This window comes from Juglans regia, chromosome 3 (genome assembly GCF_001411555.2).
Source record: "Juglans regia cultivar Chandler chromosome 3, Walnut 2.0, whole genome shotgun sequence".
NCBI classification, from domain to species: Eukaryota; Viridiplantae; Streptophyta; class Magnoliopsida; order Fagales; family Juglandaceae; genus Juglans; species Juglans regia.
This window is the reverse complement of record NC_049903.1, coordinates 21,878,447-21,905,872: the sequence shown is the minus strand read 5'-3', so window position 1 is coordinate 21,905,872 and position 27,426 is coordinate 21,878,447. Positions and strand designations below refer to the sequence as shown.

Genomic DNA, 27,426 nt, shown 5'->3' with positions numbered 1-27,426 from the left:
AAATTATTTTCATTTTCATGAGGGGTTTAGGCATTTTAATTCATTGGTATTAAAAATTCTATAACAAATGAATTCCTACCAAAATTATTTTCTAGCATGCGGCAGAAATGGAAGCTGTCATGAGCGATTGCTGTTCCTTTCCCTAGAAAATAGTAGTTTTTATATAACTATCGTTTTGAGTTGAAACTACGTAGTAAATATTGTAACCAATCTGCTCAAAGTACAAAAGAATAGCCAAAGAAATAGCCGAAGGCAGTCCCACCAAAGAAGAGCCAAGGAGGTCCGCTTCCATCGATAAGACCCTATTCTCGCGCTTCTTCTTCTTCTTGCTAGCAAACAAGTCTCCTTGAGGGTATGATAGAGAGACTTTTCCTTCGATAACATCACCACCATTCCAACAGTACGGCATGATTCCGTCATATATTCTTCTTTCACTCTTCATTCATCAAATCTAACCACCATTAAACATCTTTATCTTCTTTTCTTGGTTTTCTCGACTCTTTTTGGGCGCTGCTTTCTTGGCGGGTTTTGTTGGATTGAATTTTTATTTCCTCTGAATTTGCTTTCTTTTTCGTTGGTCCTTCTTCTTTGGCAGATTTACACATTGGGAGATGAGCTATTTCTTCATTTCGAATCTGCTTCTTGCATTGGGATTTATCCAGAGGTTATTTTGTGCACTGGGCGTTGAATATTTATGCCCAATGTTTGAAGTAAGTTGTGCTAGCAGGGTGGTCCATGAAGTGATATCTATGTAATCGTTGTGAGTAATCGTTCCTCAATTTGAGCAGGATTCGCTTGGCTTAGTGCTGCCATCTTTTTTTATCTATAATTTCTCCTATAAATGCTCAGGTTTAATTATCCTTCATAATTTTCATTGTTACCAATTTGACACATTCCAGGTTGGTTATCCTTCTTCCGATATGTAATGATAGTTCTAACGCGAGATTGTTGAACTTTTACGGGATTCTTATTACAATGGCTGAGAGGAATGCCTTGTCTCTTGGAATCACTTCTCGGAACTTTCTGTTTTGTTTGTTCACAATAATATCGATCTTGTTCATACTATCTTGGTTCTTTGTGCTGCGTTCAACTGGTCGTCCTAATTTCATTGACCATAATTTGTTACCCAATTCCAAGTTTCTGGCTACGAGCGACAATCGGGGTTCTGCAACCCATAGTCAGAATGAAGTTGAACCCTCAATCGGAAATCGGTCAATCCTTGTCGATGCAGAAGAACAAGAAGAAGAAACATCCCAAGAAAATGCAAAAGCAGATGTGAAATGCAATACCAATGATATAGTACTTCTAGCTCAGCAAAAAGAAAACAAAGTAGTTCTTAAGGTTTTTATGTATGATTTACCCCCGGAATTTCATTTTGGACTTTTGGATTGGAAGGCTCAAGGTGGTAGTGTTTGGCCAGATATTCGAAGTAAGATACCTGATTATCCGGGTGGATTGAACTTGCAACACAGTATAGAATATTGGCTTACTTTGGATCTCCTGGCTTCCGAACTTCCTGATGCTCCAAATGCCCCTCGTAGTGCAATAAGAGTCCACAACTCCAGTGACGCTGATATTATTTTTGTACCATTTTTTTCTTCCTTATGCTATAACCGGTACTCCAAGGCTGACCCACACCAGAGAAAGACCAAGAATAAGTTGCAACAGGAGAAGCTAGTGAGATTTTTAATAGCCCAGAAGGAATGGAAGAGGTCAAGAGGACGTGACCACTTGATTGTGGCCCATCATCCAAATAGCCTTTTAGATGCAAGGATGAAGCTCTGGCGTGCCATGTTTATACTTTCAGACTTCGGAAGATATCCTCCAAACATAGCAAATGTTGATAAAGATGTGATTGCACCTTACAAACATGTAATCGGTTCGAATGTCAATGACTCGCCTGATTTTGATAGCCGTCCAACTTTGCTATACTTCCAAGGAGCAATCTATAGAAAGGATGTATGTGATCTTCCTCTTTAAATTCTTTTAGCTAGTTGTTTCTTTTCGTTTCAGCAGTTGTAAAGTTGGGTATTTAAATTTGCTAAAAGCTATGTTTTCGAAACCTTAAGCTTTAGGTCAGCACGTCAATTAATGTTCATTATTATATTTAAGCCAAGTTAGACACTATCTTACTGAAATTCTTTTTTTTTTTTTTTAATGAAGAATTAGTTGAATCTACTCTAGTTGATGAATTTATAAATTTTTTGTTATTTTTTGAATCACTGCAAATCTTTGGGTGGGGTTAATATTCTATCAACATGGGTAATTATTTTCGTACATGAATGCACAGATTTGATAGATTTTTCATTTAGGTGCAGTTCGGATAGTGAGATGAGATGGTTTTGAAATTTGAAAAAGTTGAATTGTTTATCATATTTTGTATGAAAATTTAAAAAAATTGTAACGATGAGATGAATCATTTTCACATCCTAAGGGGCCTTAGAAGTGCTTTCTAATGAAGTTTTGTGTGGTTGGCCCTCTTTTTTGTAAAATCCTAATGTCTACTGGATTCCTGAAGCTTGTATGCATGATCAATTGGTTGATTAATTTGTCTTTGGTTTCAGCTGTCTGTATTGTATTCTTCATGTTAATTTGGGTTGATTGTTTCCAACTTAATCAAGATTATCTCTAATATTTAGTTTCCCATATTCAGGGAGGCTATATTCGGCAAGAGTTATTTTATCTTTTGAAGGACGAGCAAGATGTGCACTTTGCATTTGGAAGTGTGCAAAAAGATGGAATTAAGAAAGCTACCAAGGGAATGCATTCCTCAAAATTTTGCCTCAATATAGCAGGCGACACCCCGTCATCAAACCGTCTGTTTGATGCCATTGCTAGCCGCTGTGTTCCGGTCATTATTAGTGATGATATCGAACTCCCATACGAGGATGTTCTTGACTATTCTCAATTCTGCGTATTTGTTCGCTCAAGCGATGCTCTTAAAGAAAAATTTCTAATAAATCTCATCAGGAATATTGGGAAGGACGAGTGGATCAGAAAGTGGCAGAAGTTGAAAGAAGTTGAAAATTTCTACGAGTTTCAGTACCCATCAAAAGAGGGTGACGCTGTCCAAATGATATGGCAGGCTGTTTCTCGTAAGGTTCCAGCTATTAGATTGAAGTTAAACAAGTACAGGCGATTCTCAAGTTATGCTGTCCGCTCTGATAGGGGGGTAAGATCGTTACCATCACCAAACAATTTTTGGTGAGGCTTCGCATCTTTTAGCATTTGTTTACTTGACACGGGGGGATATTAGGCTGTGCCATTTGCCGCAAAGAGAGAAATATATTCTCATTTCAAATTTCGACACTGACTTTATAACTTTCTTGTAAAGGCATTAATTCAGCTTCAATTCAATACATATGGATGGCTATTCATTTTCATAACATTTCTTTGTTTATTCAGCTCTTTTATTCTTTCATGTTATAATATCAATAAACAAATTACTTGCCAAATGTCGGCATCATGTTTTGTAAAGGCATTACCTTTTCTCTAGCTGCTTCATGCTTTGCCAAAAGGAGTAGAAATCATTGTATTTAGCTTGTTTATGACTACCTACTTCACATTTTATAAATGTTCAAGTGCAACCGTGCGGATTCTGCCATGTTTGAGTACATCTCCTTCTTCTTCCTTTTTTTTTTTTTTTTTTTTTTTTAATGGGCTAAATTGATCATCAAAAGAAGAATCAGGCAAAAAAACATTTTGGAAAAATAAAATAAAATTACCTTCAAAGAGAATCAAATGAGATGAAAGGTGTTAATAAAAATTCTTTTAGACATCGTTTGTTTTCACAATTCATCTCATCTAATCATTACAAATTTGTCTAATTCTTACACAAAATAAAATAAACAATTCAATTTTTTCAAATCTCAAAACAAAAATAATATTAAAAAAATATATTCTAAGAATATTTTATTCAACTTTTAACTTTTATTTCAACTCATTAAAGTCTAGAATGAAATTTCATTATTCACAAATTTGATCATGAATTAGATCATGAATTAGTAAGTGCAATATCCAATCTCCAACAAAAAGCCCAGTTGTCTTTCTATTTGTTAGAATGCACAGCGGAAAAGTACCTCAAACTCAGCTTATGAAATTGCTTCACAAGTTTCTCCAGATTGATAAATCTCAAGCGTTTCCTCTTAGTGGCAAAGTGTACTACGTAGTATAAAATTAGAGTAACACTTAACAAATCCACAGCCTAAATATTTTATCAAGAGAGAACAAAAAGAGAGAGCTTTCTTTTGGTGTATCAGATAGTTCCAAAACCCAATTGAGGAGGACTATATACATATGGCTGGCCTTAAAGGCCAGCCTTTACACTGCAGCCGTTGCAAGCTGCAACAGCTTAAGCCATACGTTACAAGTCAAGTAACGTATGGCTTAATGCCATACGTTGCTTTGAGGCATAAAGGGAGGGGGTCAGCCCACGTGGGCGCCCCTCCTTGCCTTTCGCTAACATCTCCCACTCGCACACAGTGGGCATGACCCCAGGTCTGTATCTCTCTAATGTTCTCAATCTTGTTCATACAAGTAAATAGGCCGTGCGACTACCAAGCACATCTGTAGAAAGGTGGGAGTACATACACCAAATCTCTCCCAGAGAAGACCAGCATAGTAACATCCCTAAAGTGTCTGGTCATGTCCTAGACTCATTTGATCGCATCAAGATCAAGCATTTTCGAACCCTCTTGAGTTTAAAAAACTCAAAACAATGCTTGACTACCTCCAAATCATTTCAATATGTTCACAACCTTTAGCCGCTACCAAGATGTAGCATCATTGTTTGACGTCAGCAAACACTATCGAAGATACGATAACGAAAAGTCTTCCCTTTGCACTCATATCACTCAATTTTGGTCGAGCCGCTTTCCCAACAATGCCTCTTTAGACCGTATCCATCATGACCATAGATAGCATGCCAAAGTAGCAGACATCACAACCTCCATCTTGTGACATAGTCAAAAGTAAAGGACATTTAAAAAATGAGACTCACACAGTGAGAAAGAGGGAAACATTTTGCTTACTTACTCATATGGTCGTATAAGCACATATAGTATGAAACACATGCTACGGTGGATTTCTCTTTCTTAAAGAGCATATGTCTATATCAATACCGTACAGATCTTAGTCTAGCCCCTCCTTAAGTGTCTAACCTGAATTCCTCTATTTGCACGCCTCCAAGGCGTCAAAGAGGAACTCACATCTGGCTTACTACAAGCTACATGGATGGTGGGGTAACCCATACATAGTCCTATCAATGGACCTCATCTTAGCTCCCACTAAGGCGACATAACTTTGTGTCAACCAACTTATCCCTTTGGACAAGCACCTAGGGACACAATGTCTCATCTCTACTCGCTACTTAAGCGCTAGAGGCGATCACTCGTGTGAGTGAGCTGATCTAAGCCTGTTGACATATCTTGTGTGTGTGTATTAAAAAACAATACGATAAAGACAAGAACTAAATCATATTGTATTAATATCCCAAATGAAATGTTACATCTTAATGTCATTTGAAACACAAATTACATTTATAGTCTACGCAGTCCTAGATTCCTAACATGAGCCTTAAAGACATCTCTTGCTATAGACTTCGTTAAGGGATCAGCAACCACGTGACTCGTAGAAAGGTGTTTCAGAACCACTTGCTTTTGCGCTACCATGTCTCTGATGTAGTAATATCTGATATCTATGTGTTTGGTTCTTCCATAATACTTTGAGTCCTTAGCATATGCTAGAATTGCCATGCTATCGCAGAATATCGTCACCGGATCTGAAGTATCCGTGCCAATGTCTAAATGCTTGAGGAACCTCCGTAACCAAACAACTTCTTGAACTGCTGCAGAACAAGTTATGTATTCTGCCTCCATGGTGGATAAAGCTATACAGGGTTGTTTCTTGCTGCTCCATGTAATGGCACCTTGGTTGAGCAGAAAGACATATCCAGTGGTTGATTTGCGCTCGTCTAGGTCGCTGCCCCAATCGGCATCACTATAACCTCTTAGCTGCAAATCTGACCCTGATAGCACAGCACATAGTCCGCAGTTCCCTTGAGATATCGCATAATCCTTTTGACCGCTTTCCAGTGAGCTAGTTTGGGGTTAGATTGGAATCTACTAACTAAGCTAACTGCATAGCATATGTTAGGCCGAGTACACATCATTGCGTACATCAGACTACTCACAGCATTAGCATAAGGGACATTAGCCATCTTTTCCTTTTCTCTTTGAGTCTTAGGACACAGTTCTTTAGACAAGTTCTCACTTCTTACAACAGGGGTGTCAATGGGTTTACATCCATTCATTAGGAAGCGCTCGAGGACTTTCTTTATGTAAGTCTGTTGAGACAAACACAAAAGTCTCTTTGAGAGATCTCTATAGATTTTAACTCCCAAAATGTATTCTGCCTCCACCCATATCCTTCATCTCAAAATTGAAGGATAACCACTCTTTTGTGGCGACTATCAACCCTTTATCATTTCCAACCAGTAGTATGTCGTCAACATATAATGACAACATAATTAAACTCTTCTTAGACCTTTTGACATAGACACAATGATCCTCTGTGATCATCGTAAACCCATTCGAGAGAATGACTCGATGGAATTTGAGGTACCATTGTTTAGATGATTGCTTTAGGCCATATATAGATCGTTTGAGGTTGCACACTTTCCGCTCTTAACCTTTGACCACAAAACCCGTTGGTTGATCCATATAGATCTCCTCATCTAGTTCTCCATTGAGAAATACTGTCTTAACGTCCATCTGGTAGCATTCCAAATCCATGTTTGCTACTATAGCTAGAATCAGGCCAATTGAGGCAAATCTCACCACTGGTGAAGAAGTTTCTTCATAATCTATACCTTCCTGTTGGGTATATCTTTTTGCCACTAAGCGAGCTTTGTACTTATTTATTGATCCATCCGACTTGCGTTTGACCTTAAGAACCTATTTCTTCCCAATAGTCTTACGCCCTATTGGTAGATCAACCAAATCCTAGATCTGGTTAGTTTTCATAGACTCAATCTCATCATTAAGAGCTTTCATCCACTCATCTTTAGTAGAAAATGAGAGAACCTCATAAATTTTCCTAGGCTCGTCATCATCATGCGAAGCTACCATAAAAGCTTCCTCTTCAATCTCAAAACGATAACGGGGAATACTTTCACGTGTGCTTTTACGCGGCTGAGGTTGTTGTGATTGATTGACAAGTGATGTGCTCCCACTCGGATTCAAATAATTTGTAGGAGCTTGAAGAATTTCTTCCTCCTTCTCAACTAAATTCCATGGAGTACTTTCCTCTTGTTCCAAAATCTCATGAAGTTCTAAACTCCTATCAACCTCACCTCTACTTGGAAACTCATCTTCAATTAAATCCACATCTCGTGACTATCTCAGTCACACTTTCATCAGATTGTTCACCTATTAATGCATACCCTTTAGAGTGTTTTGAGTACCTTATAAAGATACACTTATTCCCTCTAGGGCCTAACTTCCCATACTTATGAGAAATATCGTGAACAAAACTCGTTAATCCCCATGGCTGCAAGTTACTCAAATTGGGTTTCTTGCCGGTCCATAATTCATATGGGGTGGAAGTTACTGATTTGGAAGGCACTTGGTTAAGAATGTAGGCAGTAGTCAAAAGTGCATCCCCCCAAAAGAAATTGGTAGGTTTGCTTGCGCCATCATTGACCTAACCATCTCAAGCAGTGTTCAATTTCTCATTTCCGCCATGCCATTTTGCTGCGGCGTACTTGGCATCATCAACTGTCTTTTGATTCTTTTTTCATCACAGAGCCTTTTAAATTGCTCAGAGATAATATTCTCGTCCTCGGTTAGTTCTTAGAGTTTTTAAACACTTGTCCAACTGATTTTCAACCATTCTTAGATATCGCTTAAAGCATTCCAATGCTTCAGACTTATGGGAGATTAAGTAGACATGACCGTAACGTGAAAAATCATCTATAAATGTGATGAAGTAGACACCTCCGTGTCTTGCCCTCTCACTCATTGGACCACAGATGTCTGAGTGGACTAATTGTAGTGGAAAAGATGCCCTAGTGGCTTTTCCAAACGGTTTTCTCTTAGCTTTTCCCATTAGACAATGTTCACATGTGGGTAAGATGACCTTAACGAGATTGTCTATTAGGCCTTCTCTTACTAACATAGCCATTCTATCTTGCCCTATATGGCCAAGCATAGCATGCCATTTATATGAATCCAAATTATCAGATGTTGAAAGAAAAGCAATAGACTCATTTGTATTTGAATAATCCAAATTCAAAATCATAAAACCGTCTTGAAGAAAAGTATCGCCATAAAACACATGACCCAAATAAAAGGAAACATAATTGTTTTCAAATACAATTCGAAAACCAAATCTTAATAGAGTGACTACAGAAAGTAAGTTTCGTTAGATCTCGGGAGAGTATAGTACATTGTGGAGGAAAAGAGTGCGGCCACCCCGCAAGTCCAGCTTGTAGGTACAAAGTCCCAGTACCTCCACGCTAGCTCCATTCCCCACCTTGATATCACGGCTCCCAGCTGGAATCCGGCGATACTCCACAAATCTGACTCTGTCTCGCGCTATGTGTTCGGTCGCTCCTGAATCAATAGTCCACACAGGATAGGAGTGAGCAATCATCACCTGTCTAGTTACAAAAACAATGCGAGAAAAGTCAGAGTGTACCTTCTTCGGCTCAGTGCAGTCACGAGTGAAGTGGCCATTCTTTCCACAGTTGAAGCACTCTAATTTTGACTTGTTCTTCCCGCACTTGCCCCTCTTGCTGAGCTGAGAAGTTCCTGACACCTTCTTAATTTGTCCAGCAGCTACCCCATTCTTGGACTTCTTGCGCTTAAGCCTTGATGCCGTACGCAAACTAGAATCAGCCACATAGGCCGTATGATTGGGCTTAGCAGCTTCTAGGCGCTCAACCTCCAATTCCAAGTGACGCGAGACATCATCAAAGTCTTTGATATTCTCGTTATGTGTCAGGTTCTGACTCATATTCTCCCAAGAATTCGGCAGTGATCTTATCACTGCTTGGACTTGCTATTCATCAGTTAGGTTGTTTCCTGTCTACTTAAGTTCGCGGATCATGGTCGACATAACCCTAAGATGCTGCTTCATCTTGTGGTCAGAGCTCATCTTATAGGAGTCAAACCTCATGGTTAACCCCGCAACCTAGTGGCTGACGTTCCACCGAACTTCAATTTTAAAGCCTCCCACATGCTTTGGACAATGTCATAGATCTCGAACTCACACATTAGATCATTGTGCACGCTGCTTAACATTATTATGCGTGCGCACCGACTTTTCTTAGCCCATTGAGTATAGGCTAGTTGATCTATCTTGTGTTGTTTTGAGGTCCCTTCCCCGGGCTCAGTAAGGGAGTGAGATAAGACCTCCAAGATCTCTTACTCATCTAATACATATTGGATCCTGCGATGCCAAATGTCGTAGTTCTCCCCATCCAATTTCTCCCATTTGTTTAAATCGACAACTATACTCTTGGATGCCATTTCATTACAATACACAAAGAATGGATATTACACACACACCTAGGAAATTTGCCGTGTCCATCCAAGCTAGAAAAAAAATAATTTAGACATGTCGCAAGATCGAAAAATCGTCAGGCTTCAGAATCATCTCTTGCGCCATAATATCCAATTATTAAATTTCTAACTTAATTCTCGCGCAAATTCAAAAAATAAATACGGGAGAATTAATCATAAATCTCAACCATACTCCCACTATCTTAAGTAGTCATCTAGTCCTAGTCATAAAGACATAACCTACTAAAATCGCAGTAACCTTTTGGGGCCAGTCTAAAAGGACAGCTACTCCAACCACAGTAACCTGTTGGGTCAGTCTACAAAGATGGTTCATATAAGACCATTACAGTCCATTTTTCTTGTTCCATCAGTGCATTTACAGTTCTTACTGGGGTCACTGTAGTCTTTTGGCTATACAGTGCATTTACAGTTCTTACTGGGGTCACTGCAACTTTTTTCAGTTTATCATTTACACTGACAATTCTAACTAAGACTACTTAGTGGGAATTTTTCTATTTTATCAATAAAGACTAATTTATAAACATTCAAGCCTAACATTCATAGATAAAATAATCACATATCCATATGTTCAATTCATATATACATGTAATCACATTTAATAAAACAAATTAAATAAAAGATCACATGTAATATAACATAATGGAATAATAAAAAAAATAGCATAAATATAACTATATATTCACATGTAATCACATTTAATCTAAAACATTAAATAAAAGATCACATGTAATATAACAATATATCTAAGCATATATTAGATCATGCAAAAAATTATTTTTATTTTTATTTTTTTAAAGAAACGAAATAAATGTATAATAAATACATTAAAAAAAAACCCCACATGAACCAAAGGTAAGTCGCAACCCAGTGGTGCGCATAGCCTTTGACCGGTGGTCCTGGGTTCGAGTCCCAGTGGTGCTAATTTCATCCCATTCTTTTTATTTTTTGTTTAAAAAAAACAAGGTTGGGCCAGTTTTTTTTTTAATAAACACTGAAGGGCCAAATGGCCCAACCCATTTTTCTTAAAAAAAAAAAAAAAAAAAAATTGGGCAAAGGGCCCAAGCCCAGCCCGTAAAAAGTCTTCTTCAATCTTTAGAACTGGTACTGTTCATGTGAACAGTACCGAAAAACATAGTGGCTTGGAGAAACCATGACAATGCACCCCCCAGGTGCGCGCAGCACCGCTGGGTACGTGCGGCAACCCCAGGTGCATGCAGCACCTCCTGGTGCGCGCTGCGCCTTGCGGTGGTGCGTGCAGCACCACTGCGTTGGTGCTCGTAGCACCTTGCAGTGTGCTGCCTTTTTTTTTTTAATCCAGATAAAAAAAAGGATAAAAAAAACACCAAACAAATCTCAAGCATATGCGAGAAAAAAAATATAAACTGAAAGCAAATTAAAAGGCTTTGATACCAATGTTAGAATGCACAACGGAAAAATACCTCAAGCTCAGCTTATGATATGGCTCCACAAGTTTCTCCAGATTGATAAATCTCAAGCGTTTTGTCTTAGTGGCGAAGTGTACTACGTAGTATAAAACTAGAGTAACACTTAACAAATCCACAACCTAAATATTTTATCAAGAGAGAACAAAAAGAGAGAGCTTTCTTTTGTGTATCAGATAGTTCCAAAACACAATTGTATATAGCCCTCCTACATACGGCTAGCCTTAAAGGCCAGCCTTTACACTGCAGCCGTTGCAAGCTGCAACAACTTGTAACATATGGCTTAAAAGCCATACGTTACAAGTCAAGTAACGTATGGCTTAATGCCATACGTTATTTTGAGGCATAAAGGGAGGGGGTCAGCAGACGTGGTTCCGCCTTGCCTCTTGCTAACACTATTTTTCTAAATGGAGTATTTACAAAATTTTTATAAATAGAATCAAACCTTATTACATGGTATTTACAAGGCATCCCTTTTAGTCTTAAGCAAGCCCTCGAGAGGGTTTACTTGATACATGATTTATGTTAGACATAAGACCAAAATTCCTTGGATACCTTCGTTAAACTACAATCATAAACATAGTGATGATTTGTTTTATGGGAATAAAAATTGTAAGAAGGGTCTGTTTGGTAACACAATTATTCTCAAATATTCTATTCTTAGATATTTTCAAATATTTCCTTCATAAACATCACTCAAATATAAAATACTTTTCAATTTTAAATTTTTAACTTTTTCATTTAATCATTACCTAACCATTATAATTTTTTCAAACTCTCAAACAAAACACATAAAATAATACAACTTTTTCAAATTTAAAAACAAAAATAATATCCAAAGAATTTTTAAAATTTAAAATATTTTTATTCAACTTTTTCTCTCTCATTTCTCAAAATCCAATAAAACATCTTAATTCAAATCATTTCACTATCGTTACATATATACTGAGATATTCTAAATATCCAAACGGGGGGCTAGATTTCATTACAATACTTGCATTTATTAGAGAAAAAAACTATAGAGGATTTTTCAAAATCAATTATCAGTAACTTGACAATCAGAAGACCATTCACTATAATGCCTATGAAATAGTTCATAGCATATTGTAAACTAAAAATGCTAGGGACAACTGCCTCTGCGTCCCCACTACGAAACCGGCTAACGTGGCAGACGCCTACCACATCAGTAGTTAAAAAAAAGGAGGAGGAAACATCTTGTACGCAGAAAGAAGGAAATCAAAACAAAAAACAAATTGCTTGAGGAAGCTTGCAAGAGAGCGTGAAACCAGAGAGGGAGATCTCATCGCCATCATGCGTCTGAAAAAATATGGTGGTTTAGTCTGTGTATGGTCGCCGTCCCATTGTTTGATGAATCTCTTTATAACAATATTTTATTTAATTTTCAACAAAACATTATATATCATTTCAACTGTGTAACGCAACGAGACCTAAATAATCTTAACAAGACTAGGAAGTTTGAGCACTGCTAAATAGATTCTCCAGATTGTGAGACTAATTAATAATAAAAATATTAACTTCCGTGTGGGGGTTGAGTCATTCAATTTATGATTTGAGCACAAGCTACAATACCAATCTTTATGAAGTTTTCTTAAATAATCCTCACGTGATCATGAAAATAAATTAGGATGTTGTGGTACACCTAAAATATTTTGATTATCACAACTTCATTTGTATTTAATCAATTTCATCCTCATATTGGAAAAATAAAATACAACAATAAAATACCGTCATCTTATCCAACTACTCTTTTATTAATTTATTTTATGTCACTTCTCCACTTTTAAGTATTTTTTTTTTCAACTTTAAAGTCTTTATGCTATACCCTTTCTCTTTTTTACTCTATTTTTCTTTTGGTGAGCTTTTTAGTGATGGAATATAAGGGCATGTTTGGAAAAAGAAAGAGTTTTCATAATTTTTCATAATTTCATTTCTAAATGCCACTCAAACATAAAAGACTTTTTAAAAAATATTTTTACTCAAATTATTTCATTACTATTCACAAAATTTTGAGATACTCAAAATATCCAAACATGTTCTATATATGATTTAATCTCAACATAAGTGACGAAATTGTGGAATGCGGTAAATGAGCTTGTCTTTTGGCCATGCCGTAAGAAAGAGAATCGAACAGAAAAGGTCAAATACTAGAAAAATAAAATTGCATGCTGCGGCATTTTTTACATGGTGAAGAGCTCATTTTGCAAAAATAAAAAGTGGTCACTAAAATCCCCTAGGTCCCAGAAGATCGAGGATACTTTGATAATTAATTCATATAATTTCATTCATGGAGAGAAATTCAATTAATAGAGTTTTAAGCATGAGTACTTAGTTACCTCCTTTCATAGAGGAAGTGTCCTTTCAATGGATTCTTGTGAATGGGTTCTATAAATTACTCGTAACTTGCAGGAATTGGAGCCTTTAAATTCATTAAAGAGATTGCCTTTAAAAGAGTGGGGTTGAATAATTATCATTCTTAATGGACATTATAAGTGAGCTCACTCGTTAGAAAATCTTATTTATATTGTTAGGCCCAATTCTCACCTAGAAAAGGGGCCTAGCCCTATGATACCAAATGATTCGTACAAGTCCCGAAAGGGCAGGTTGGGAGGGTGAGATGGAAATTTTATGTTTTGTTTGAGAGTTCAAAATATTGTGTTTTAATATTATTATTATTTTTGGATTTGAAAAATGTGAATTGAGATTTGACAAAGGTGAATTGTTTATTATATTTTGTATGAGGATTTGAAAAATGTGTAATGATGAGATAAGATGAGAATTTTGTGTCTCATTCCACCTCCCAAACCTGCCAACCATCTACGCAAAAACGAGAACGGGTGGCAAGCCAAAGACCCTTTCTTTCTAAGGCAAAGATTGGCCCATCAGGGAGGAAATAGTGAACCAAAATGGTCGTTCAGCCACGCCCTAGCGAGGTATAGCTAGAGGGAACTAACACTGTCGAAGTAGACCAACACATTCTGGCTGGCTCGGTTAGAAATCAAGTCAGGTCGGAGCAGCCCTTCATACCTCATGCTCAGGAGGGGTTACCACATTAACTACACTATAAAATGCGCTCTCAATGGAAATGCTCATGTTAGGTCGTGCTGACCAGGAAGCTCAGGAGAGTTACCGCATTAAGGGCTGCAACGTGCCTTCTCAAAGGGTGCCACTGCCAGACTACCTAGAGCAGGGGAGGCTATGCCAACCTCCATACGAGATACAAAAAGGGAAAAGAGGAGTAAAAAAGGGTACACACTCTCTCTCTTCTTTCAAGAAGAAGAAGAGATTAAGCAATAAAAATGATTCAGTGAAAACTGACTTAGGCATAGGAGGCGACACCCACCAAAACCCCGAGTCATTCTTCTTCTTTCTGGTTGCAGGTCCTAGTAGCGATTGAAGGTATGCGAAACATATCATCAACATACACAATACGCGCTTTATATCTTGATCTATCACTGTTTATCAAATATTCAATTTGGATATTGCATAAATGGATACTTTATTGTATATTCAAATATATATTTGAATATATGTATATATATATATATATATGGGAAAAGCTTCCAACCAGATGGGTTTAAAACTCATTTTCACACCGGCCAATCGCATCGCGACTTGTAAGCCATCCAAGAAAAGGGAAGCTGCATCTCAAAACACTCGATCCCCTCTCATCTATTTCCTTTCTCCGCATTTAAACCTCTCTCCCTCCCTTCCGTTCTCTCCCTCTCACTACACCAAACCTGCTCCTACACCAACGTTCTCTCCCTCTCCCTTCCTCTCTCTAACGGAAATGCTACCATCAGCACCTACACCAACCCAAACTTGCCTTCAAAGATGACGGAAGGTAAACTCGATTTCTCTCTGTTCTTCTACTTTATTTTCGCAAGGCTTGAGTTGTTTGCCGACTATCTTAATTTAATGTTGCATTTAATTCCATTCCAAAATAAGCCTCTCCTGAGGCATTCATCCATCCGAGTATTGTAGTGTTGAGGACTCGGAATATTGTTGAGAATATAGAGTTTTTGTGGTGCTTTTCATTGATTTTTCGTGGGCTTTGGCAGTGTATATTCATTGCTTTGACAGGGTCCATATAAGAGAGAACAGTCTGCTTCAATAAATTAACCAATTTTTTTTTTTTATAAGTCACTGGTCATTGGTAATCATTGGCTCGACTATTAAGTTCTTCATTTTGTCAATCGGCTATTAATTTTCATTGGTCCACAGTAGAGTTCTTGTCAAGTTCGTGTTTTTACAATTTTTTTTTTAAAAAGTCAAATTTAGTGAAAGCGATGTCAAACAGATGGTATTATTGCTCATATAGAGAGTCGCCCCTTCTTTTCCTTCCAAGCAATAAATAAGCTTGTGACCACCAAATTGTCTTCATGTGTGTTATAGTTGGTGAAAGTTCTTTTCTTTGATTGTCTATTGAGCTATTGTTGCCATGTAAATGATATCAGGTTGCGTGAATGATGAATACATCAAGAGATCATGTTGAGATTTTAGACAGTTATAATTCTAGCACCGATGAAGTTGAGATGATTGAAGATGATGGTGAGGTTGAACTCGATATGAACATGCCCAAGGAAGGCCATATAACGTCATCTTCATATGTAGAGCCGTATGTGGGGCTAGAGTTTGACGATGTATAGGATGCACTTAGCTGCTATAAAACCTTCTCCAGATGAACTGGTTTTAGAATTTGAACAAATCATACTCAGTTGTCAGGCATAGACAAATTATTAATTGGTATAGAGTATGTGTGTTCAAAAAAATGATTCCATCGATATAATCTTAAACTTAAAGAAAGAGCAAGACCTGAGACTCTGGAAATAAAGTGTGGTTGTAAGGCGATGATGACAATAAAGAATAATAGAGACAAATGGGTTGTGTTCGAGTTTGTACTCCAACATAATCATGAGTTGTTGACACCTAGGAGTACAAGTTTGCTTCGTGGGCATAGATAGGTGACACTAGTGCAAAAATTTTTAATAGACACGCTAAATAAGTCGGGAATACCAACACGGAAAATAATGTCCATGTTGAGTAAGGAGCATGGTGGTGATTACAATATTGGTTGCATTCCTAAGGACATTCAGAATTATTTGGACAATCGATAGTTATATGAGTACTTTTTGGAAAGCGAACGTAATAATCCAGGCTTTGTATATTCGATCCAAGTTGATGCAAATGGGTCAATGGGAAATTGCTTTTGAGCAGATGGTAGATCAATATTTTGGGGATGTCATTCATTTTGATACTATGTACCTAACAAATCGCTACAAGATGCCATTTGTTCCATTCACTAGAGTTAACTATCATCATCAATCTATGATGTTTGGATGTGCGTTATTGATAAATGAGACAACCGAGTCTTACACATAGTTTTTGAAAACATGGCTAGAAGCGATGTTTGGTTGTGCTCCCTCTACAATAATAACTGATGATGAGCTAAGGCTATCGTGAAGGTATTGCCCAATACAATTCACAAATTGCGCTTATGGCATATCCTACAAATAGTTCTTGACATCTAGCTCATGTTTATAATAGATATCCACAATTTAAATATGATTTTAACCACTGTATTCATGACACAGTAACTATTGAGGAGTTTGAGTTGGAGTGGACTGAAATGTTAGTGAAGTACAAGTTGAAAGAAAATAGTTGGTTGCAAACTATTTATGTCAAGAGACAAAAGTGGGTGCCCGCTTACTTGAGATCCACATTTTGAGATAGAATGTCTACAACTCAACAAAGTGAGAGTATGAAAAAGTAAGACTATGTTCGTTCAAGTACGATAGTAAGTGACTTCGTCATCAATATGATAAAGTTTTGAATGTCCGTTATCTAAGTGAGAAAGAGAAAGATGTGAAGACAAAAACATCGAGACCAATTATAAAAACTTTTTACAGTATTGAAGAGGAAGTAGCCAAGCTCTATACAAGAAAATCCTTTTTGATATTTCAAGAAGAGTTATTTAGTAGCCAACGGTTCAAGACATACAAAACACGTGAGGAAGGTGAAAGGCAAATTTATTTGGTGGTGGTCATTCCTGGGAGAGAAAAGCCGACATATGAAGTAACATTTGAGAATGATAAAAATGTTGTGTCTTGCACATGTCTTAAGTTTGAATTTATTGACTTCTTATGCCGGCACATCCTACAAGTTTTGACAAGAAAATATATTTTGAACGTTGTACTGCAACCATATGTGTTAGAGAGGTGGACGATCAATGCAAAGAATCACATGGTACGTGGGATATGTGTCGATGAGGGGCCATTAGGGACAATCCCAACTGCATTTGATAAGAAACATCGTTTGATGAGATAGTTTTATATAGTTGCTGAGATGGACATGCCAATTGCATTTTATATAGTTTGATGGAAACAAAATGTCCATCACATAGGTACTTATAATGATTTAATTATGTTTCTAATTATGTCGCATGTTCCTTGTGTGAAGCTTTTTACTTGATAAAATATTTTTTTTTTAGTAGTATGGGTGAATCAAGTTCAATTACATTACTTCCAGACTCGGCAACTATGTCAACAATATTTGATATGTATGAATACTAATCTTATCTTATTTATTTTATATTTAAATGTTTGATTTGGTCACTTATTGTCATCTCATAATTGAAATTTTTTCTTAATTTGTAAGAATATGCAATTCCCAAAAATGTCACAAGATAAAGAGTATTGAGTATCGTGAAATTTTCACTTTTCAGATGGAGCATTGTAAACAATATTTTGTAGCCATTCAATATTTTTTGTAGCCATATGTTAGCTGTATGTAGCCAAGATATGTTTTGTAGCCATATGTTGGTTGTAAGTTGGCTGTATGTAGCCATGATATTTTTTGGGCATCTTGAAATTTTCACTTTTCAGAAGTAGCTTATAATTAATTATTGGGCATCTTGGAATTTTTTTGGTTTCATTCACTTTTGTAGCATGATACTTTTGTGGTTGGCTGGATCATCCACTCCCATGTTTGTGGTTGGTGATTCTCATATGATTTGTTGGTATTTAATTCTCTTCCTAATTTGCAAGTTAGCCGCAACATTTAAATGGACTCCATATAGCAATAATACTTAATATTTGAATAAAAAAAATGCACTCAATTCAGTAAATAATATTCATAAAAAAAAATATAAATACAACTTGCTCTGATAAGCCAAGTATATCTTAATGTAACATTAAATGATTTATAGAGCATGAAGGCTCAATAAATCTCAAACTAAGAAATAACTCAATAAATACAATTCAATATGCAATCAGGGCACATTTGTACTTCTTCATCGATTGGAATTTCATATGTTCAATTCTTGCACGTTCAGATACTATCCTTTCATTTTTTTTGATGTGCTAATTCCAAGGTTTGTTTACAACAATCCGGTAGTTCCATTTCAAGATCAACCCATTCGAAAAGACCACACTGTTTTTTATCCTTATAAAATTTGGACAATTGAAAAACTGCCGACCAAAACTTCTTGGGTTGCCCGACGTCTGCATTTTGGAGGGAATGCCGCAATAACATAGCATTCGTTGTCCTAAGATTATTTCATCTCCTACCCTCATAGACCGTATGCTAGATATGGTGTCTCCTCCACTAATTTCCATATAGCTGCAAACAAACAAATAATTCAATCCATTAATTTATAAGCTATTTATTATATATTCAATCCATTAATTTATAACTAACCAAATGATAAAGCATACTATACTCTGTAGTGTCTAGGTAAAGCCCAAAGCAAATATATCGATAGATCGATAAATATTCAATAGAAATGAAATAATCATTTTGGCATTCTCTCAGGTGCATATTATTATAGTCCCCAATGAGATCTTCTTGCCAAACTAGGAGAGGAAATTTCAATAATCCTAAAAACAAAATTCAGTGTTCGAGAATAGTTGAAATGCTTTTTTACTTTCTTCAATCTGTAAGCAACCAAAGCATTGAGGTGCAAAAAAAGGACTCCATCAACCTCAACAAATCACATCCAAAATCTACGTTATCAAATTCAAATACGATTATAGTCCCAGTGAGATCTTCTTGCCAAACCAGGATAAGTACATACTCACACTAAGTCCATTTCTCATCACCAAGATCCATATATTCAACTAGCCCCACAAAGTCCCTAATTTTTTGAACAGCATTAGAATTGATGCCACCTAGAGGAAGATCATGAACATAGATCCAAAATGAGGCATAATGTACATCGCGTTTGTCAAAGGACCATCAACATTATCATAATCATGGAGCAAACTCAAATATTAATTATCAAATGACCATGGGGACCAAGTGTTTGCAAAAAGTTCCTACCGAGAATGAAGTGTTGTAATATTCTATTGTTTCTTATATATCCTTTAGTACATTAAATCACACAACAGATGAGAGGAACAAATAGACCAACAGAAATCGCAATGAAGGAAATCGCATAAAAAATGGGTTTCAAAATCTTTTTACCTTCTATCGGCGTTGAAGTCGAGTGCTAGTGGGGCTCGTTGGCGTCGCGTCAAGTGGGGCTTCCTTCGGCTTGAGGAAGGGAGAGGGAGAGAACCGGTGTCTCATCTGGGTTGGTCGGCTTGAGCAAGGGAGACGGAGAGAACAGAGAGAACATCTGGGTTGGTGCAAGTGTTGATGGTAGCTTTTCCGTCTGGGAGAGGAAGGGAGAGGGAGAGAACATTGGTGCAGGTGCAGGTTTGATTAAGCAAGAGGGAGAGAACAGAAGGGAGTGAGAGAGGTTTACGTGTGGAGAAAGGAAATAGATGAGAGGGGATCGGGTGTTTTGAGATGCAGCTTCCCTTTTCTTGGATGGCTTACGTGTTGCGATGCGACTGGCTAGTGTGAAAATGGGTTTTAAACCCCTCTGGGCAGGCCAACAGCCTAGTCTACCGGATATGGGGGTGGGGGTGGGGTGCCCCACCTACATCTAGGCACCCTTGGGGTGATAGGTTAGGCCCTCATCCGCCTTTCCCTAGCCCCGCACCTCATATATATATATATATAAAATTATACACATAGTAAAACGACACCATTTTGGGTAACATTAAACTCCCCACCCTACCCCCTCGACTCTCACTCTCCTATACCCCTCTCTCTTTCTCTCAGACCCTTACTCTCACACCCTCTCTCACACTCTCGCACCCTCGTCGTCACCAACGTCGTTGCCATCGCAGTTGCTGAGTATCCTCTCCTATGTTTCTGTAAGTATCTTCGATCCCAAGCCATTTTTTTGTATATATTTCAGGTTGTGTCTTAATGTGGAGAATGTGATTGATGAATGAAGTTAGAGGATGAGACTGTGATTTGTGTGTTGTGGAGATTTGTATAATTTGTGTGATTGTGGGATCTATTAGTATCTTAGGGTTTAATTCGAACCCCTAAATTAGTTTATGATTTCAAATTGAAACCCTAAATTATTTTAGGATTTCAATCCGAAACCCTAAATTATGTTTGGGGTCTCAATATTGAACAACCAACGTTTTAATTTAATTTTGTAATCCGTTTTGGGGTTTAAATATTGAAACCCCTAAATTAAATTTGGGATTTCAATATTATATTGAAACCCCAATCTGTTTTGGGGTTTTAATATTGAAACCCCTCGATGTTCATGACTGTATGATTTTAATTATGGTGTGATTTTGCATCATACCATCATGTCAGGTTTTTACTTTCCAATGATATTGCTATAATATTGTTTTTGCTTAAAATATATTGTGTTATTACTTATACTCAAATTTAGTTGTTGTAGGGACAATTTTGACAAATGCCCCTACGTCTACATCAATTGCAATATGACTTCGTAGTTCGATTCACCATTACCATTAGTTTGTATAATAGTTCTCTTATTTATTCTTAGTGAAATTATCCAAATACCCCTGTATTGTAATGCAGCAGAAATATCTACCAATTCACTCAACAAATAGGTTAATCATTAATTATGTAATAATTTGATAAACAATCAAATACATAAAATAAACAAAGTGTGTAATATCGATTTTGGTTACGAAGGAAAAATCCTTTAATGAACTCTTTAAAGGTAAAACCTATGGGGAAACCAAGTCCAGAAAAATCAATGTTATTATTTAAAAATCAATTACAAGTAATTCTCAATACAAAAACTTTGTAACTTGACTCTCTTACTTGTCTAGACAAATGACCCTTTTGTCCTCTACAGTAGTAGCAGCCAGAACCTCTGGTGATCTTCAAACTATTGACGTCCCTCCTGAAACTCCAGTGGCTAAATTCGATCACCTCAACTCCGACACGGAATGTGCACGCACTCAAAGAGAGAATGAGAAAAACACTAGAAAATTATTCACAATAATTTTCTCCCACTCAAGATCTTAGATCTCTCTTAGATCTCCAAGCTCTCTCAAAATTAACTGATAAAAAAGATAGAACCCTCAACCGAAATCCTCAATTAAATAATATGCTTAGTGTTTGATTTGTAGTAGGACTCTGCTGGTGGACTCAGTATGTTAGGACTTTTAGGTGTAGTAGGAATCTGCTGACAAGAGAACTCCGCTGGGCTCCCTTGAGCTTTGATAAAAAGGTGATACATCGCCATGGTAATGACTATGCATATATGAGGTTTTGTCAGAGGGTGATCTCTCTTTATGCTTATGTACTTGATTTCTATTTAGAGAGTGAGTCATTGCTATACATAAATATATGTGTTCACAGATTTATTTGCATGAAACAATGCATGCATATTCAGTTCTATTGTCTCTCATTAGTAGTAATATCATGAGTTTTAACCTACTAGAATTTCTTAGAAGTCAGTCCACTGTGGTGGTCCCTCGCACCTACGGTTTTGTTCATTAGAATCATAGATCTTGATGCAGATTTAGCTCAATAGAATTATCTCGAGGAAGAAAGATTAGACCAAGCCGAGGAATAGTTACATAGGCCCGTCTCTGATTTACGTGTATTGTATTATAAGATTTTATTTTAGTTAGACGACAGGTTATGTATGGTTCGTTATATGTTGATGTAAGTGATGAACTATTGATGGTATATAATATTGTATGGAAGGAAGTGATAATGACATATGTATATTACTTTTAATGGAGAATTTTATTCGTACAAATCTTAGGTACATTTATTGGCATTAATGTCATATTAATCTCCTTACATGTTCAGCTACGATTTATTATGCTTAGGATGAGCTTATGATATGAACGCACACTTTTTCCTCGTGGTGAGTGAGGTGTTGCCGATCGACTGGCACCCCTGGCACCACAGACCCTCGCCGGGCATGTTACTAAGGTCGAGGTTGCCATAGGCACCTTGGTCGGATCAACATATGTAGTAAGGGCATTTTAGTCCAACATGGCAATTGTAGAGAAAGACTTTCGTCCAAGTCATGACATGAATTCATAGGAAGTAGGATCTAATCCCGCTCTTTTGTTATATAATAAAATTAGTATTTTTTTTTTAAAAAAGGACAAAACCAAAGGAGCACGTGGAGGCTATTTTACATTGTGATATGCTCTATGGTGAAATACTTTTAAAAGGACACTTTTAAGTTACATTGTGATATGCTCTAGGGTGAAATACTTGTCATGCTATACCTTATAATTACAAAGAATCATTGTTAAACATGTGGAGCATGAGGTATTTACCAAACTTGTGGCTAATTTAGAGTTTAGGTACACCTTGTTATCCCGGACCATTTGCAAAAAGATTGAATAAATTTATACAATGAAAAGATTCAGTAAATAAAATATTTACCCAATGGGCTCCAAATTTGGTCAACCGAAGCCCATCAATGGATTTTGAGGTTTGCTAAACACTCAACCGAAAATGCTTATTACAACACAATTAGCTTGGAGAGGGAGCAAAATGAAAATGAACAACTAGCTCCAATGGACTCAAAATAACCGGCCCTTCATCTCATGGCATATTTTAAGATACCATTAGTTACAATTTATTCCACTATTAATTGCTTACTTTTGTATTGTTTACATGGTATATTTCCTTAACTTCTCATTTATGTAAATAATTCCATCATGGAATATGCTTTTATTATTTTTTTAATTAGGAGACCCAAGAAGTTCTTGAGGCCTACATAGACGCACTTTCATAAAGCACCGACTTCACATGCTCCTCCAGGCTTGGAAGGCCATGATTTTCATCATAATTATACAGCAACGGAACCATTCTTGCAATATTTAGAGATGCCTTAGTGAATGTTGCCGGAAATGGATTTGGAGAGAGGCACTCTTTGTTTAGGCGTTTCCATGCATCTGAAATCATATTCACAACCTTCTCCCGTGCATCTTTAATTGAACAATCTTGGTGTTCCTTCATGTAGTACTCTATGTATGATCCATCACGGCCATCTTGACTCTCATCCTACAATTGCATGAACCATATGTGTGATGAAATTACTCTTGAATGGTTCCAAGGATGAGTACTGTAATGCAAGACAAGTCTATCTTTTTCAGTAAGTGTATCATGCACATGCGAGACGTTGTATACACATATAATTATTTCTTTTTCACCATTTATATTTTTCCTTCATTAATCTCGATAAAGCATGGATGTATATATCACAACCACTAGCCAGAAATTTTACGCATTGACCTTTGAGAGAGAAAGAGATGAAGGAATCGGAACCGATGGATCCTACCCATTTGGAGCCCCTACACCACTTGCCAGTAAAAATTAGGTTACTGACAATAGTACCCCACCTACTGCACATTCCTTCATTCTAAATATCTAATAGCCGATTTATGGGTATATACATATATATGTGTGTGTATATATATATATATATATATTTATATAAACATACCTCATACCTCATCCGTTTGTTGCAATTGTAAGCTAATTGGTTTATTTTTGGATGATTTGGTAGATCATAATTAGTGTCCTCCATGGCTATATATATATATATCTTATTGAAAAGGATGATCAAGGATTTTCTATATGATGCAAATGATATGTCGGTTTAAATTTTAAACCAAAACGTGAGTATTCAAAAGGCCGGTGAAATTCATGTAGTAAACAAATGTACCATGGCACTTCCAAGGTCATCCCAAAGCCGAAGAATCGTGGCTGGAGAAGATATAATGCCTGGCATGTTCTCAACAAGATCTTCAGTTTCCTCAGTTATTCGTTGACCCAAAAGAAAGAAAGAGTGAACTAGTACCACGTGTACTCCTGAGCTTACAATTGCATTCTCCAAATAGTCTTTTGACTTTGGTGATTGCCCTAAAGCAAACCATTGTGCCTCAACTAGAAAAGCATTGCACAAACTCGCCCACTGCAAAGATTATATATAGAGAAGGAATATATGAGTGTTGAGAAGGAATATGTTGGAATTAGCAAGTACTGTCATGATTCATGGACATTTACCGTTTTTCTTAGAGAGTCTAGTGGGTTCGAGCCATGCTTTTGATATATCTTTTGGCTAATTTCCTCGGTGATATCATAGAGAGCCTTGAAACATATCTTCATGTATTCGGGTAACTGATCGAGGGTGCCAAAATCCCATCTGTGTGCAACAATTTATTATGCAATGAATAATGGTTATAAGGAAAGGGAACATTAGTTCTGTAAAAAGTAATGTTCTTCTTCATTTTTTATTTTATCATAGACGGCATATTTTAAGTGGTTGATAAAAGAAACTAATGGTTATAAGGAAAGGGAACATTAGTTCTGTAAAAAGTAATGTTCTTCTTCATTTTTTATTTTATCATAGACGGCATATTTTAAGTGGTTGATAAAAGAAACTAATGTGTCACACAAATAACTGTTCTGTGAAACAGATGCGTACTTGTTGATGGCTTCCGTAAAAAGAGTGAGCTCCTCAAGCGTCCCATGCACATCAAAAATGTCGTCTATGATGTAGATAAGAGAAATGGGTTTTGTGAGCTCAACCCTTTCGTCTGACAAGTCTGGATCTACAAGACAGACCATGGAACAAATGTACCATTTTAATGGTTGGTTCCTTGCAAACTTTAACTCCTTAGCCAAACCAAGATCTCCCCACCATCTAAGATGCAAAGATTAACATTAGAGGGAGGCTATGACATTAATATATGTAATGGTATAATAACTGAACACACACACACATATATATAACCTACTTCGAAATTTGAGCAATTTCCATATTGAAATCCATTTTTGCTAGTTGTAGAAAATCATTCAACCATCCACTTGAGCCTTGGGAATTATCAAAAAACTCTTTGGCCATGAAACTTGCCAAGCTTTTGTGATAAGGATGTCCCAACGTATTTCCAACAACTCCGGCATGATTGATGTTATCACGATCTTTCTCCCATGCATTCAGAAGCTGCTCACAAAATTTTCCTGCTTCATCAAGTACATCTTCGCCTTCTATATTCAGCTGTGAAGCTTCATATAAAGCCATCAGTCCTTCAATGTCTTCACTCAGATCTTTGTTAAACTTCCCCTCCTCGTCCTTGAATTTGTTAAATACATCTGGTCCAAAAAAAATATATGCATGATCAGTACCACATGATGTCTTCCATTCTTATATATACAGAAGAAACCCATAAAACTGTGATCAGAGCTCGATCGGATGCAATAAAGCACGAATACTTACCGGGAGTCACATAGTAACCTTGCTGTCTCAATAGTCGAAAGCGCAGTGCAACCACGTGAAGCTCATCATGATGACCGTACTCGCCATGAGTAATGTATCTTACATATTGCCTCCGTAAAATTGCTTCAATCTCTTCCTGGAAGTGGTAATCAATGTTCAGGCGTTGTACTGTATCAATCATACTTAAACCTTCAAAGGGATCTTCCTCTTCTTCTGCTACGACATTCCTCAGTACGTTCCTGCATACTTCCAAATATTTCTTTGCATGTTGGACACCAAAACAACTCTGCAAACGAAAGAGAATCACGTTTAGAAATTGGAAAAAACATAAGGTTCTAAATTATAAACAGAAAAATGTGAAACAGAAGTACTAATTACTGTGTTGTCATCTTTATTTCTATAGTTGTCTGCATTTTGCAAGAAGGAAGAAGCCAATGCGGGATCTTGGGCAATGCTCCAGTACTGCCTGTTGGAACTGGATAAAGAGGTCAGGCTAAAGGGTTTCGTGTTGCTAGTCGACAATGCCATGGAGTATTAATGAGGAATATCAGCAAGCGATCAATCAAAGATATTGTTTCTTAAATTTACCAAGTTGGCAGTTTGTGCAAGCTGGAACTAATGTTTGATCCAATTTATAGGACGCGCGCCATAAATGATCATGTCATCATCAAAATGTAAACAGCATAAACATCAACGTATTGACCTAAGCATTTTCTTCCAGGGTTCCTGGCCTGAAACCATGTGTATAACGTTGGGAGATACGTACAACATGCAACAGCAAGCTGGAGGGACCACCAGTCTTGGTTCCTTCGGGTATTTCATCGCTAACACTATAAGACCATTTATTTATGGTAAAAAGATTATTTGTAAATTTATTTTAATTATAAATAATAATTTCGTTAAAATTAACTGATTATAAATACGTATAAATACTAACCTAAACTTTTTTTATGATTTTGATTGTTAATGGTCATGTGTATTCTGTCCCCATGCATGCACCTAGCTTTCCCCTTCCGTACTCTTCAGCTGAGATGAAAATTAAGTGGCCTGTAGCCTTCATTTATAAAGATCTAACGCAATATTACATATGTTTTTCCTTTTTTTTTTTTTTTTTTTTTTTTTTTTTTTTTTTTTTTTTTTTTTTTTTTTTTTTTTATGAACTCGAAAAGTGTCCTTTTACAATATGACTACCTTATTCTCATTTTCCTTCCATCGTGTACAATATATTAATTATATGGTGAGTGGTGAACTCTTGTTCCTTCAATTTTTATTCCAATATAAGTCGAATTCAAGCTTATAACCATGTCGCAATTTATATTTACGAGTTACTCATTTAATATTCAAGCAAGTTTGAGTTTGTTCACGAGTTGCTTCATCTAATAAAAGATATTATTTATATTTTATTTCTAATTGTGTCTACAACTTTTTTTTTTTTTTTTTTATCTAATATCCTTAAAAATCTTATACATGATATTATATATACATGTAATATCATGTATGTATAAAAATCTTATACATGATATTATATATACAGGAACTTTTCCAATGAATTTGAATGAAAAAAATTCAACACATCACAGGGAAGTTTATATTATTATAAGCATGATTCTGTAAGAGAAAAAGAGTAAGAAAATCTAGTTTGAACCTTTACTAGAGTGGCTGTTACTTCCAAACATTTTTCTCCAATAAATTTTTTTAATAATAAATTTTCTCCAATAATTTTCTTCCAACAAACCAGCACAGATGAGACCACAATACAGAACATGGTGATTGTTAGAACCATTGTCCCAGCACAGACCAGAAT

At 36.6% G+C, this 27,426-nt stretch overlaps 2 protein-coding genes across 6 annotated transcripts; one reads left to right on the top strand and one right to left on the bottom strand.

Annotated features, from left to right (window-relative positions):
• Window positions 1-188: 188 nt before the first annotated feature.
• LOC109007431 (probable arabinosyltransferase ARAD1) lies at window positions 189-3,604 on the top strand. 5 transcript variants are annotated; one of them, XM_018987106.2, is made up of 4 exons: window positions 189-400; window positions 596-760; window positions 900-1,959; window positions 2,654-3,466. In XM_018987106.2, exons 3-4 carry the CDS (start codon window positions 976-978, stop codon window positions 3,206-3,208), a joined length of 1,539 nt encoding a protein of 512 aa, XP_018842651.1. In that variant the 5' UTR covers window positions 189-400; window positions 596-760; window positions 900-975; the 3' UTR covers window positions 3,209-3,466. The 5 variants fall into 5 exon arrangements, with proteins under 5 accessions (XP_018842651.1, XP_018842652.1, XP_018842650.1 ...); XM_018987107.2 differs by having other exon boundaries at window positions 196-352; window positions 2,654-3,604; XM_018987105.2 differs by having other exon boundaries at window positions 278-760; window positions 2,654-3,495.
• Window positions 3,605-23,103: 19,499 nt separating this feature from the next.
• On the bottom strand, window positions 23,104-26,169 carry LOC109007398 ((3S,6E)-nerolidol synthase 1-like). Its single transcript, XM_035688819.1, has 7 exons — window positions 26,001-26,169; window positions 25,623-25,908; window positions 25,144-25,498; window positions 24,831-25,049; window positions 24,410-24,548; window positions 24,069-24,317; window positions 23,104-23,404 (listed from the first exon to the last, which is right to left on the bottom strand). The coding sequence occupies exons 1-7, from the start codon at window positions 26,148-26,150 to the stop codon at window positions 23,114-23,116; spliced, it is 1,689 nt and encodes a 562-aa protein (XP_035544712.1). The 5' UTR covers window positions 26,151-26,169; the 3' UTR covers window positions 23,104-23,113.
• Window positions 26,170-27,426: the final 1,257 nt, after the last annotated feature.

Coding starts and splice junctions, on each gene's coding strand:
- LOC109007431 (XM_018987107.2), top strand. CDS start 976: ATGGCTGAGAGGAATGCCTTGTCTCTTGGAATCACTTCTCGGAACTTT. Junction 1,960..2,653: donor GAGCAATCTATAGAAAGGAT/GTATGTGATCTT, acceptor TCCCATATTCAG/GGAGGCTATATTCGGCAAGA.
- LOC109007398 (XM_035688819.1), bottom strand. CDS start 26,150: ATGGCATTGTCGACTAGCAACACGAAACCCTTTAGCCTGACCTCTTTA. Junction 25,909..26,000: donor GAAATAAAGATGACAACACA/GTAATTAGTACT, acceptor TTTCGTTTGCAG/AGTTGTTTTGGTGTCCAACA. Junction 24,549..24,830: donor TTTACGGAAGCCATCAACAA/GTACGCATCTGT, acceptor TGTTGCACACAG/ATGGGATTTTGGCACCCTCG.